Raw genomic sequence first — 15,154 nt, forward strand, 5'->3', positions numbered from 1 at the left:
CAGGGCAGCTATTTCAGATGAGAATGAGAACAAGAATGGGACATCTGAGGGAAACTATGGTTAGAATAGCAATGAAAACCAAATTATAATGGCTATCTAATTGGCCGTATATATGAAAGTAACGCTGTAAAACATTGTTTTCTTACTGCTAATTTTGAACTGTGTGCAGCACTTCTGCTTTGCTTTGCGTTCTGCTTTGCGGCCGTGTGGCACGTGCCAAATTGGCGTTATACGAATTGCCAACGCTTTCTATGTTTTGTCTCCTCCTATATAAAGAGAATCTTGGGGGGTTGGGAGTTGGGCTATAGTAGATCACAGGGTTGAAGCTTTAATATCCACCCTTCCTACCTCCATGGCTGAAGTGCCCTTGAGCAAGGACCTTTCTTCACACTGCTCCAGGGACTGTAACTAATACCCTGCAATATCAGTCAGTCGCTTCAGAGAAAAGCGCAAGCTAAGTATAATATTGTGTAAAAGTGCAATGTAATTGAATAGAACACAGTAATCTCACTACGCCTTGCCTAATCCACATAGTATTTGTAGTTATGTCCTCTTCTGTATGTGGCTTTACATAAGGGCATCTGCTAAGTGTTATGCAATGCAACATATACTGTAGAATGGCACTGTTGTCTGCTCAATCTGATGTAACATAATATGAAGTTCCATGCGATTAAAATATTAAATATTAATCATTTGACTACATTATGTAACATTATATTACAGCATCCAATACACCACCACTACCAATACCATTAGGCAATACCACCATTACAATTACCAGTAGCAATGGCATTACACGCTCTTATGGACATTGCCATTACATTAGGCCTACGTTACATTACACACTACATTAACAAACTTGTGCGGGTAATACTACACATAAAAAAACACTCATCGTTTATCGCTACAGACTGTATTGGGCAATGCCATGTCAATTTCACAACAAAAAACCATCACTGCAAAAAGTTGAGGGTAATATCACATTTTATTCAAAAGACTCAACACCTAACAGAACCATAAATCCACACACGAACATTATTGAATTTTGAAACATGCCATATGACTGATACTATTAGTAAAGCCAAAAAAAAAGAAATACATTTTACAGATGTTTGTCATGGCTTGGCTTCAGAATGTCTCATAATGCTCCATAATTATTTGTGACACCCCATAATGCTTCACACACAATTTTGCATGATGGTGCATCAATTGCTGAGTGCTCAGTGGCCTCTCAATAGAAGCAGAAAAAAAGACTACAACAAAACTACAATGCAATAACAAATCAACGCCTGTCCACCAAAAAAGCTATATGACATAAACAAATTGTATAGAACGCAAAAAAATGCCATGAAACTACTATCTGGTGCCTCCAGCCGTTTTGCAGTGCTGTCAGCCATTGCAGTGGCCACTCTCGTCTTTCTTTTCTACCAAAATGGGCTCCTCAATACTGTCCTGCCCAAAGGAAGTGATGTCATATCCAGCTCAGCTTCTCTGCTGCTACTGACACCTTCACTGGCAGAATTCTCAGCAGTCCCTCTCCGGTGTTAAAGTATGGAAACACTCTCTCAGAGAACGTGTGTCTGAGGGTGTGTAGATGTGTGTTATTATCAGGGTCAGAAAAACACAACTCTCCTCTGTTCCAGTCCAGCTGCACTCTGATCATCTGGGGTTTCTGCTTCACTTTGAGGAGAGTGTCAGGCTGTGGTGGGGCACATGCTCTATATTCACCATCTTTATACCACACAAACCAGAGTCCACTCATAGAAGAGTACTCTCCCTGCCTCTGGAGAGACTCTGTCATCAGGCCCACATCCCACTCTATGCCCTCCCCAACCTCCACATCCCAGCAGTGTGTCCCTGAGTTAAAGCCCTCAGAGCCCAGAACACTGTTATAGAGATCGAATCTCTCTGGGTTCTCAGGAAGTTGCAGTGTGTCATCCTCAAGTTGCAGTGCCTCATCCTCACATCTCACACTGGTCAGGTCCTCAGACAGGATGAGGCCAACAGCTGCAGTGTTGGGATCCAGTGTGACAGGAGCTGCAGAGAGGAAGAACACACACATGATCACTGAATGGTGTGTTGGGATGTACTGTAAATGATGGCCACATGAGCTGAAGACTGAGGGGTGTGTGTTTAGGATGTGATCTTTCTTGTTTCTGTCTATCTTTTCTACCTCACTTTTTTAACACTGCTGTTTATCTATGAGCTTTGTGTCATGCCCCGACCTGCCATGCCCCAACCTGCCAGGAGATGTCGCCAGCCTGCATCAGTCCCTGGCAATCGGCCTGGGAAACCCCAGCCGTCCATGCTGGCTCCTGCCCCTGCCAAGCACCCTGGGAGACCCCGTGGCAGGTGATCAGGAGAATCACCTGCAGCTCATCAAACTCTTCCAGTCCATTGTGAAGTCTCCATTTAAGTCCTTGTCATTTGCTCTCCGTTGCTCGGTCATGAACATTCCTTACGGTCACTCTGAACTTCTGCTGCTCTGCCTCTGAGAATCCCTGCCTTGAACTTTGCTGAGAAAAAAACCGCAGTGGTCGTAAGATTACCCTTTTTGTTTGTTTGGACTTTGAAAGACTTTTATGTTTATTTCCTAAGAAGAAGAAGAAAAGAAAAGAGAATCTTTACGTTACTTACCTTCATCCTGTGTTTGCTCTAAAGACCCGAAAAGAAGATTTCTAAGTTTGCCTTAATACTCACCTGTGTAACCCTGTGGAATTAATAAAACCCTCTGATTGAACTTGATCTCTCTGTCTCCTGCGTTAGTGCTCTGGCTAAAGTGTAACAGCATGACCGAGCCAAGAATGAGCACTGCGGAGACTGAAGATCTTCGATCAGTAGTGAGCAGAATGGGAGATGCCTACGGTGAACAAGAGAGACGCGTCCAAAAGATGGCACAAACCATAGACCGAATGAACACCGCTCTCCAATCCCTCACTCAAGCGGTGGCCAGGATCAACATCACACCGCCAACCCCAGCTTCAGCCACAGTAACCTCACCTTCACCAGCCCCTGCAGCCACAGGCCCGCGCCCAGATGTACGCCTCCCCTCACCTCAGAGGTTTGATGGAGACCCTGATGCCTGCCGTGGATTCCTAACTCAATGCGCCTTGTCCTTCCAACTACACCCCAGCAGTTTCCCCAGCGAAGAGTCGAAGGTGGCATACATCACCACACTGATGTCAAGCAAGGCGTTGGTGTGGGCAACAGCGCTCTGGGAGAAAGACTTGGCCATCTGCCACAATGCATCTGAATTCATGGACCAAGTCCAAGCAGTCTTTGGGCACCCCACCAACCAACGAGAATCAGCCAAGCGTCTCCTTCAGCTGAAGCAAGGCAAGCGGTCCGCTGCAGAGTATGCCATCGAGTTCCGCACCTTGGCTACAGAAGCTGGCTGGGAGGGAGATTGCCTGATGGCCACCTTTTACCATGGGCTTCAAGACAACCTGAAAGACGCTCTTGTCAACCGAGAGTGGGGTCGTAACGTGGAAGAGTTGATTGCTCTCACCTCTGAGTTAGACCTGCGAGCTCGGGAGCGCAGACGAGAACGCACCTCCGGTTTCCAGTTTTCTGTCTCCCCCCAAAAAAATCCATCGACAAACCAGCCCCTTTGCAGAGATGCAGAGGAGCCCATGCAGCTGGGACGGTCTCGGATCTCCCAAGAAGAAAAGGACAGAAGAAGACGAGAGAACCTATGCTTGTACTGTGGAGAGGCCGGTCACTTCCGTGACAAATGCCCCGAGCTTTCGGGAAAAGGCAAAGCTCACTAGGACAGAGAGGACTTCTAGTGAGCAGAGCAGCAAGGTCCTCTCACCCCACCTCATGGTTGCAGCTCCCAGTAACGCTTGAATGGGAGAACCAACCCAATGGCAACACATCGGTCCAAGCACTGGTAGATTCGGGGGCTGAAGAAAACCTAATGGATATTACCCTGGCCAAACAACTCAAAGTGCCCATTGAGGTGAGTCCCTCTTCATACTCCATTCAGGCTCTAGATGGCCGACCCTTGGGGTCAGGTAAAATTGAATATGTTACCAAGCCGATAACAATGAGAGTGGATAACCATGTAGAGTCCTGTAGGTTTTTTCTGATTTCATCACCTAAGGAAACTGTAGTGTTGGGTTACCCCTGGCTTAGAGCCCACAACCCACAGTTTGACTGGAGAAAAGGAACATTGTTATCTTGGAGTCCTGCATGTTCTAAGGAATGCAAAAGTAAAGGCCTTGAACCCCATGGTGCATATGGAGCTACTGTTGAATGTATCTCAAGAACAACTTCAGAATTGCCAGAGGTAGACCTCACACTTGTTCCCCAACAATACCATGATCTCGCCAATGTTTTCTCTAAGACTAAAGCTTGTACTCTCCCCCCACATAGGCCTTATGATATGGCTATTGACCTCCTTCCAGGAACCATGCCTCCTAGAGGCAGACTCTACCCACTGTCCGTGCCTGAGACCAAAGCGATGGAGGACTACATCCAGGAATGTCTCAGTAATGGTTTGATACGCCCGTCCACATCCCCTGCATCAGCAGGATTTTTCTTTGTGTCCAAGAAAGATGGTGGCCTACGTCCTTGTATTGATTACAGTGGTCTGAATCAAATCACAGTCAAAAATAAGTACCCTCTACCCCTAATGTCCACTGCTTTTGACCTACTCAAGGGAGCAAAGATCTTCTCCAAGCTGGACCTGCGAAATGCATACCATCTGGTCCGCATCAGAAGAGGAGATGAGTGGAAAACGGGCTTTAGTACTCCCAGCGGCCACTATGAATACAAGGTCATGCCTTTCGGTATGTCTAACTGCCCTTCAGTTTTTCAGGCCCTCGTGAACGATGTGCTAAGAGAATTGATCAACAGATGCGTCTTCGTGTTTTTGGATGATATACTCATATTCTCTGAAGACTTTGAATCCCATGTTCTGCAGGTCCGCCAAGTGCTCAAACTTCTGCTGGAGAACCATCTCTACGTCAAGTTGGAAAAAAGCCACGCATCCTTCCTGGGTTTCAAAATCTCTCCGGTGGGAGTCTCCATGGATCCTGTAAAGGTGCAAGCTGTACTTGACTGGCCTGAGCCTACATCGCTGAAACAGGTACAGCGTTTTCTTGGCTTCTCTAACTTTTATAGACGTTTCATCCGAAATTTCAGCAGCATCGCAGCACCCATCACAGCTCTCACCCGGGGCCGATCCTCCAAAATCAAATGGACAACTGAAGCACAGACAGCCTTTGACACCCTGAAAAGGCACTTCACCACTGCACCAATCCTACGACACCCGAACACTGCTCTTCCCTTTGTGGTCGAAGTGGACGCCTCCAGTACTGGAGTAGGGGCAATCCTGTCTCAAAGATCTCTCCAGGACGATAAGGTCCATCCGTGTGCCTTCTACTCCAAGAAACTGACGCCCACCGAGCAAAGGTATGACGCAGGGGACCGTGAGTTACTAGCCATCAAGCTCGCATTGGAAGAATGGAGGCATTGGCTAGAGGGGGCTACTCACTAGTTCCAAGTCTTAACTGATCATAAAAACTTACAATATCTGAAGGAAGCTAAGAGACTTAACCCCCGTCAGGCACGCTGGGCACTGTTTTTTAACCGCTTTGATTTTATACTTACCTACAGACCAGGTTCAAAGAACACCAAAGCAGACGCCCTCTCTCGTCAACACGACTGCAATGAAGAGACCCCTCTCCCAGAGAACATCATACCCCAGAGCCGAGTGATCGGGCAAGTGCGCCTTGCTTTGGAAGACTCCATCCTCCGGGCTCAGAGGACGGAACCAGACCCAGGAGATGGGCCATCAGGATGCATGTATGTACCTTCATCAATGCGCTCTGAGGTATTGAAATGGGGTCACAACGAACACTGGGTTGGGCACCCAGGGGAACAGCGAACGTTAGACTTCCTCAGCCGTCGTTTTTGGTGGCCTGATATGGCTAAACAGGTTATTGAATATGTTAAGGCCTGCACTATATGCATTACTCAAAAGTCTTCACACCAGGCCCCAGCAGGACTGCTCCGCCCACTCCCAATTCCCAGTCGCCCATGGTCGCATCTATCGATGGACTTCATCACAGGGCTGCCAGAGTCTGAAGGAAACACAGTGATTCTTGTAATTGTTGATCGTTTCTCTAAAGCATCTCACTTTGTTCCTCTCCCCAAGCTACCCACAGCCAAAGAGACAGCCGAAGTCGTCCTGAAGGAGGTGGTCCGGTACCATGGTGTTCCAGCCGATGTGGTATCCGACCGGGGCCCACAGTTTGTGTCCAGGTATTGGAAAGCCTTCTGGTCTCTCTTTAATACAACTGTCAGTCTCTCTTCAGGGTTTCACCCCCAGTCTAATGGACAGACAGAGAGGATCAATCAGGAACTGGAAAAATACCTGCGCTGCGTGATCTCTGAGAACCCAAAGTCCTGGAGTAAGATGCTTCTCTGGGCAGAGATTGCCCATAACCAACTGACTTCCACCTCTACCGGTATGTGCCCATTTGAAACACAATATGGTTACTTACCCCCATTCTTTCCTTCTGAGCAGCCCAAAGTCAATGTCCCATCTGCTGAAGCTGCGGTGGCTAGATGCAAGCGGGCCTGGAAACGGGCCCGGGCAGCCCTGAAGCGCTCCTCGATGCGCGCCCAGCGTCTGGCCAACCGCAAGAGAAGACCAAACCCATCCTTCAGGACGGGCCAGAGGGTCTGGCTGTGCACACGAGACCTTCCTCTGCGTGTTCAGTCCAAAAAGTTCAAACCACGCTACATTGGCCCATTCCGAATAGTCCAGCGCATAAACCCAGTGGCCTACAAGCTTGCTTTGCCCAGGTCCCTAAGGGTGAGTCCAGTTTTCCATGTCTCTCTGCTGAAACCTGTTTTAACGTCTCCTATGTCTCCTCCTGCTCCCCCACCCCCGCCTCCCCGTCTTCTGGCAGATGGTCCTGTGTACACGGTCAAGCGCCTCCTGGACTCTCGACGGGTGGGCAGAGGGGTGCAGTTCCTGGTCGATTGGCTTGGCTATGGTCCGGAGGAGCGCTGCTGGGTGCCGTCACGCCACATTGTGGACAAATCCCTCATCCGTGACTTCCGCCGGGACCATCCTGAGGCTCCTGGACCGTCAGGTGACGGTCGTAGAGGAGGGGGTACTGTCATGCCCCGACCTGCCATGCCCCAACCTGCCAGGAGATGTCGCCAGCCTGCATCAGTCCCTGGCAATCGGCCTGGGAAACCCCAGCCGTCCATGCTGGCTCCTGCCCCTGCCAAGCACCCTGGGAGACCCCGTGGCAGGTGATCAGGAGAATCACCTGCAGCTCATCAAACTCTTCCAGTCCATTGTGAAGTCTCCATTTAAGTCCTTGTCATTTGCTCTCCGTTGCTCGGTCATGAACATTCCTTACGGTCACTCTGAACTTCTGCTGCTCTGCCTCTGAGAATCCCTGCCTTGAACTTTGCTGAGAAAAAAACCGCAGTGGTCGTAAGATTACCCTTTTTGTTTGTTTGGACTTTGAAAGACTTTTATGTTTATTTCCTAAGAAGAAGAAGAAAAGAAAAGAGAATCTTTACGTTACTTACCTTCATCCTGTGTTTGCTCTAAAGACCCGAAAAGAAGATTTCTAAGTTTGCCTTAATACTCACCTGTGTAACCCTGTGGAATTAATAAAACCCTCTGATTGAACTTGATCTCTCTGTCTCCTGCGTTAGTGCTCTGGCTAAAGTGTAACACTTTGACACTTTGAGCTGTGTGCGTGTGTGTTTGTGTGTGCACGTGTGTGTGTGTGTGCACGTGTGTGTGTGTGTGTGTGTGTGTGTGTGTGTGTGTGTGTGTGTGTGTGTGTGTGTGTGTGTGTGTGTGTGTGTGTGTGTGTGTGTGTGTGTGTGTGTGTGTGTGTGTGTGTGTGTGTGTGTGTGTGTGTGTGTGTGTGTGTGTGTGTGTTCTCACTGTATTGTACAATCTCCTGCATCTTCTCCCAGACTCTGAACTTCAGGTTGCCCAGGTGCTTTGCCACATTGATCAGAGCTCCTGAAAGCCTCTCTGGATCCTGCAGTTTGCACTGGGCTCTGGAACAACATTCAGGAGTCAGTGCTGCTGTGGGTTTGGGTTCAGAACCTCAGACAATGAGAGACACAGTATGCACATCACTCACCTTTCCACTGTGCTCTTGTAGTTCTGGAGGAGATAAAATAGATATTGAGTATACAAATATGTGTGAGGGTTACAAAGTCTTTGCCTTTTCAGCTATGTGTGTGTGTGTGTGTGTGTGTGTGTGTGTGTGTGTGTGTGTGTGTGTGTGTGTGTGTGTTGTCCTCACCTGTAAAAATGTGACATCATCAGCTTCGATCTTCTCCTCTACGGCTCTGATCGTGTCTGAAAGAGATGAGATCTCTCTGCTCATCTTCTCAATCTTCTCCTTCATAATCCGACTCTTCTGCTCCTCTTCCTCCATCAGTGCAGCTATCCTGGCTGCCTCCTCATCTTATAGAAACTGGTGAAGCTTCTCAAACTCCTGCTTGATCTGCTTTTCTGTGTTCTGGATCTGAGTCTGGAACAACATACACGTTTTTCTTAACACATTCTAATGAGGCAATTGAATTATTCATTATGGTGAGGCTAAAATTTCATGAAGATGGCGCACTGTTGAATTATAATTTAACGTCTAAAAGGATATTAAATGAATGCAATTAAGCAATGTGACACGAGTGGGAGGGATGATGGTAACGGACATCCTCCCGGGTGTGGTCCGTCACCATCATCCCGACCACGAGGGTCATATTGCTTTTATACAAGAGTTCCATTGCCATCACAAAGAGATGTTTATACTGTACGGTCTGTAGAGTCAAGATTAGTAGTGTGAATGGAATGGTTTGGAGATGCTTGAATGTCATCAACAAAGGTTAATTTGACCAAAAGAAACATGCATTCCAACATGTACTGTGAATATTGAAGCAGATCATGACCATCTCTATGGCATTTTAATAATAGGGTGTACTCACATTTGTGAGGTACATTTTCAGAAATGAATGGCTGTATTTCAAATTATTTTGAGTGAACAATAAATTGAAGCTACTGTGCAAGTTGTACGCTGGCTACTGTTCATGGTCAAAGTCAAATTTGTTTAATGTTTCCCCATGAAAATCAATCAATCAATCAATCAAAATTACTACTTGTTATTCAATGTGCTTAAGATTAGAGAAAGAGAAAAGATAGGGGGGAAACGATACCCTGAAAAATATCCAGAATTGTGAGGGGTCTATACTGCCCTACAATATCAGAACGCAGTATCTTAAAAGTGGTCGAAAATGGGTTTGGACCGTAAATTGGCTTTAAAATACCTTATTTTTCTTGTGTTAAAATTGTTTGGTCCAACTTGGTCCCGTTTCAGAAAAAAACGCTAAAAACCGATTATACTGCGCTTTTTGGTTTTAGGAGGTTATGTATTACTAGCCAAGAACGCAGTATAACGCGCATTATACTGCACTTCTCCATTGACACCGTGGTTTTGGTGTAGACAGTAATACCACAACAGAACGCAGTATAATTATTTTTCAGCTAAAAAGTAATGAGAATGTTGTTTTTTTGCTTTTTTTCTTCTGTGCATAAATTTCCACCATAATAAAGTATTACATGGAAGTATCATCATCACTTGACCTCCAACACAGTTGCGTGGCCAGAAAGGAAACTTTGAAGCCTTTTTTCTCAGTTTGCCATTTTGAATTATACTGCGTTCTGAAATTGTAGGGCAGTATAGCCTGGACACGCAACACCTTCGGCGTTGCCTCTAGTCAGGCCAAGAGCAATGTAAATATTATTTCTGATCTCCGGAAAAATCGGGAACTCCACCCACTTTGTCGGACACCAGTCACCCTGTAGCAAACCGAGGGAGGCGGGTCAACCATGCCATTTGGGAAATGTTAATTGTTATGCTCTTGGTCAGACCAGGGGACCATTCCATCATTGGCGCTGAATTCAGCGGCACTTACGTGTAAAAGCAAAGTTTCAACTAACGGCAGCTTAAACTTGAGGCAGACGCTGTTCCACCACTGAAGATCAGCTGCGCCTTGGCTAGTTTCACTCAGAGCCATATAGAAAGAGAGTCAGGCAATCTCCACTGTGTGCTAGGGCCCACTTTAGCATTAACAAAATTAGCTGTTTGGCGTCTCAGAAGTGCTCAGCGTTGCAAATGTTAGTTCCTAGAAGTGGGCGTAGCACACAGCAAATGCAATGCAATGCAATGCACTGCAGAGAACATGACAATACTCGCTGTTCGTAGTAATAACTTCAGATAAACATCACAGATGGTAAAACTGTTGTGATTATCATTACCGAGACAGTTGATAGTTTACATATTTGTGGCGATTACCACGCAGTATAGTTCTTTAGTCCTTATTGTTGGCTTTTTATGTGGTGGTTCTATGTTGAGTCTATGGAAAGACAGCCGCTTTAGGCACGACCTCGATCTCGTTGAAAGGCGGGGCTGCAATATATTTCCTGGCCCTCCATTTGCGCAACTCTCCTCCTCTATGGCTCCGGTTTCACTTCAGCCGCGTTCATCAGAGCTGGCGTTGCGCTAGTGCACGTTGTACTGGGGAAGTCCATATCAACGATTGTCGAAAATGCGATCATGTTGTAGACTCGGGCATGCCGTGTCAAATCAAGTCTTTATCGGAGGTGAGATGCGAGCATGTGTAGGTGAGCGATAACGCAACCGCACTCTGGTTGAGAGGCCCGCGTTCAATCCCCACCATGCGACAGACCATAACATAATCATCAAAGGGAGAGTCTCGTCCGAACCTCGAATGCCATCATTTCAATGCGTAAAGATGAAATGCTTGCATCATAGGCCTAAGGTGTTTTAATTGTGTCTTTCAGGTGAATCCATTTTTGGATAAAATGATGCTATGTGACCTAAAATGTTATGTAGCCTAAATGCTGAATCATTGCAATGCAAACTCAAAGCGTCTGTGTCTGCAAGGTGGTTGTGAAGACGTGTTTTTATTGCCTATGCTGTAAAATGTAGGCCTAAAGGTCTACATTTAACTGCAGGCCTATTGCTTGATAGCGAATTAAGTCAGCCACAAAGTGACATCAAAGGAGAGAATAGGCAGAAGTTATGAAGATTTCATTTCTACAACATGTCGCCATGCAAGACTTGAACCCGGCACGACCACATAGGCCTATTACGCACCGCACCTACCCACTGGGCCTTTCACACCTACGTCTCCATGAAAGCAATTGTTCAATATGATGTTATCATTTTCAACACTATGAAAGTTTAAAATATGTGCTGATTATCAGAAGTCCCCCGAAATTAAACACAATGATAACTATTGTAGTTGGGATTTCAATCATACTTGCTGTGCCTGCTAAGTAGCAAGGTAGCACCCCAGAACTGCATTTGTGTGAATCTGACACCAATATTAAGGGAGAAACAGACTAGCGAAGGTTTACATATGAGGGTAGAACACTATGCATTCAGCCTTGATTATATCAGTCAGTGTAAGTCACAAAAATATGTCCGTGGTGTTATTTGAAAGCTCTTTTCTGGCTCTGCAAATTACACAGACAGCATGGAACACAACAACCCTCAGAATATGAATTATCATAAATTGAAACATTAAAAATTGAATAAAAAAACCGTATATTTTAAAATGGCCAGTTCCTTGTCTAAACATAGCCTGCAATGTCATGAACAATACCTGAAATCTCATTTCAGAGACAATGGGACTCAAAAATATGGCATCATACAAATCACCTAGTAATAATATGGTGATACCATAGTAATATCACATAACAGCATGTATGTAAAGGATGGAGATGGTCCATGAGGATGCAGGAAGTTCAGTTTCACCTCTCCAGTGCTCTGCATACATTCCTCAACACATGCTAGTCACTAGTTGTCATCATATACAGCTACAACATACCCTTTGATGCTTGAACATTTAAAAAAATCCTTTACTGAGCTTATTCTTTCAACCCTGCCTTCTCTGAATGCTTAAAATGGTCTAGCTTCCACTGTGTCCATTGACAATGGGCAGAAGCCGTGTAGTTTTTGAGTACCTGGAATAGGGACCGACGAGGGTGCAGGGCCCACCAATTACCCCATTTTCAGGTGTTGTTTATGACCTTGCAGGCTATGTTTAGACAAGAAACCAGCCATTTTAAAATATACGTTTTTTTGATATTCAATTTTTAATTTTTCAATGTATCATAATTCATATTCTGAAGGTTATTGTATTCCATGCTGTTTGAGTAATTTGTAGAGACAGAAAAGAGCTTTCAAACAATACCTCAGACACCATTTTGTGACTTACACTGACTGATATAATCAAAGCTGAATGCATAGTGTCCTACCCTCACATGTAAACCTTTGCTAGTCTGTTTCTCCCTTAATATTGGTGTCAGATTCACAAAAATGAAGTTCTGGGGTGCTACCTTGCTACTAAACAGGCACAGCAAGTATGATTGAAATCCGTGTCGGCCGGGTCCCAAAGTGTCTGATTTCACGTGAAATGACCCAGTTTTTACTGGCATTATCACATCATAGACGATTAAAATAGAGTGACTGGTTCGCTTTGATCTCGTAAAATGATGGCGGAATTAAGCGGGACGTGCCCTTTGTGACACTGTTTCCTACAGGTTCATTTTTTTTGCAACACTGATTCATTTAGCCTGGAGTTAAACCTGGGAGCTACCAAGTTAGAGTTGGAGCATAAATTACCGTCGCAACTCAGCTGAGTTTCAGGTAAGCAAGACTGATGGAACGGATCAGTGTCTAAAAATAGCACAGTTTACCGACTTGAACTCGGATTTGGGTTTATCGCCGTTGATGGAATGGTCCCCAAGTCTCAAAGAGATTTGAAAGTCAATGATAATCAGGCTAAGGGGTCTACTCACTTCTGTGACTGACATACTGTATAAGGTTCTACTGTTTGTGTGTATATCTCTGTGAGAGAGCCATGGTATAGCCTATGGGTTCGAGTTTGGGTCAGAGGTTAAAATCCCAAGTGTAATGTAGGCTTAATGTAATGGAATTTATTCTTATATAAATAGCCATACGAGTGTGGATGGTCACATTCACCTGGATGTGCTGTGCTATTTCTTCACAGGTGAGTTTAGTTTCCTCAAACACCCTCAGCTTCGCACGTAAGGGCTCAAGTCTGAGCTTAACTTCCTCCTGAAATTAAACACACACACACGTAGACACACGCGCACAATTACATTGAAATAGATCAATAAATAAACAATGATTGTGTGTTTATCTTGTCCTTGCCAGTGTTATTTCATTGTGTCTAGCAACACCACCATCTAAGGGTGCATGTAGTGCTGACAGGTATAAAGCCAATGGTGCCACGCAGTGGCTAAACCATGACATTACAATTACTCAAAGAACAACAGCATTCTCGATTAATAACATTTCATGAAATCCCTTAAAAGCCATTAAGTGTAACCCACCTTGAGGTCACATGCTGCTTCATCTACAGGACAAAACTTGTGGTATCTGTGTCTTTTTGAGGTCTGGCACACCACACATGCAGGCAGTTTATCCTTCAGACAGAAGAGCTTGAGTTTCTCACTGTGTCGACGGCAGAGTACCTCGGACCCTGCTGAAGCTCTCTGACTTCTCTCCTGTAAGTAGGTCTCACACAGGTTCTTCAGTTGAAGGTTGACTAAAGGATTGTCCATTGAAGATATTCTCCTGCAGACTGGGCATTCCTTGGACCCTTTGGTGTCCCAGAATTGTTGCAGACAAACTTTACACACACTGTGACTACAGGAGATGATGACCGGGTACGTGAAGATGTCACAGCACACAGGACAGACGAGGTCCTCATGTAGTTTAGAAGTCATTTTGTCCTCTGTCTTTAAAGAAGCTGAAAGAAAGAAAGAAAGAAAGAAAGAAAGAAAGAAAGAAAGAAAGAAAGAAAGAAAGAAAGAAAGAAAGAAAGAAAGAAAGATATATTAAAATGTAGACAGTTCATAACTCATTAAACTGACCAACTAAAAGTTTCTGTGTGGAAAAAAATCTGTGTTGACTGACTAAATAAATGTATCAAGGTCTGTAGCATCTCACTAAACTGACCAACTAAAAGTTTCTGTGTAGATTTTTTTTAATGACTAAATATGTTCTGGCTAAATAAATGTAGGCCTTCAGGTCTGCCGCATCTTCAACAGAGCTTCACCCTCTGCCTGCTTCCTCAGTCTGGTGGCGGGGGAGATTCTCATTGGCAATCAATATGCGCCCATCTATTATCTGATTAGCTAAGACACATGCCTCTCAATTTTAGTTCCGATTCTTTCAAGAAGTTAGTGAGTTAAAAAAAAAAACACATTTCATGAGATTCTACGAGCTCCATATCTGTAGGCTAGCCTCTGTCTCTGTTCAGTTTGTAAAAAAGGACATCCTCTTCATTGGTATAAATGCATGTGCCAAAATGTGTCAAAGAATATGTATTACACACAATACCTTTCTTAAATCTTTTTTTTAATAAGCTGTACTAGGCCTACCAGTTCTGCAGAACACAGCAGCCGTCTGCCACTTTGCTCATCAGGAAGAATGGTCAGGAAGGAAGGAAGAAGATGGAGGCGGGACTTTGAGGAACGGGAAGCTGATTGGTCTGGAGAACATTCCTTATGCAATTACATATTTGACCACAAGATGGTAGTGTTTATCCACCTATCTGGGAGCAAGGCCACACTTTAGGGCGCAGCCTGGAACTGAGCAGCAGCCATGAATCAATCGTGAAGGAGTTTGAGGACCAGAGGGTGAGAAAGGTTCAATTCCCATCCTATCCAGATGGCAATGGATAAAGAATCCTTGAGCACTGCCCCAAATCCCACATTGCTCCATGGACTGTAATCTGTAGGCCACTGTGTAGCCTAATTTCACTGTGGATAGAAGTGAATTGAGCTACATGTAATGTTCCGGGAGAAGCCTATGTTTATTAGGCCTAGAAACAATTCATTCTAAGAATTTAAATGAGATTTAATAATAATAAAAAAAACTCTTGAAGGCAATAAAGCACTTTATTTCATTGTAGAAGTTTCCAGGAAGCATTGTTTATTTGTAGACATAGATTTGTTTGCAGAGTTTTTGCAGTTTGCACAAGACATTTTACATTAACAAATAGGTTTTTATTGCAGAAGCATTGGAAATTGTATAAAAGAAAT

At 44.8% G+C, this 15,154-nt stretch overlaps 1 protein-coding gene across 1 annotated transcript; it reads right to left on the reverse strand.

The window, feature by feature from the left end:
- Nucleotides 1-966: 966 nt before the first annotated feature.
- LOC134461139 (E3 ubiquitin-protein ligase TRIM35-like) lies at nt 967-14,539 on the reverse strand. The gene is made up of 7 exons (XM_063213906.1): nt 14,492-14,539; nt 13,439-13,857; nt 13,065-13,160; nt 8,298-8,528; nt 8,133-8,155; nt 7,928-8,046; nt 967-2,037 (listed from the first exon to the last, which is right to left on the reverse strand). The coding sequence occupies exons 4-7, from the start codon at nt 8,430-8,432 to the stop codon at nt 1,472-1,474; spliced, it is 843 nt and encodes a 280-aa protein (XP_063069976.1). The 5' UTR covers nt 8,433-8,528; nt 13,065-13,160; nt 13,439-13,857; nt 14,492-14,539; the 3' UTR covers nt 967-1,471.
- Nucleotides 14,540-15,154: the final 615 nt, after the last annotated feature.

The sequence above is a fragment of the Engraulis encrasicolus genome, chromosome 13, assembly GCF_034702125.1.
Source record: "Engraulis encrasicolus isolate BLACKSEA-1 chromosome 13, IST_EnEncr_1.0, whole genome shotgun sequence".
NCBI lineage: Eukaryota > Metazoa > Chordata > Actinopteri > Clupeiformes > Engraulidae > Engraulis > Engraulis encrasicolus.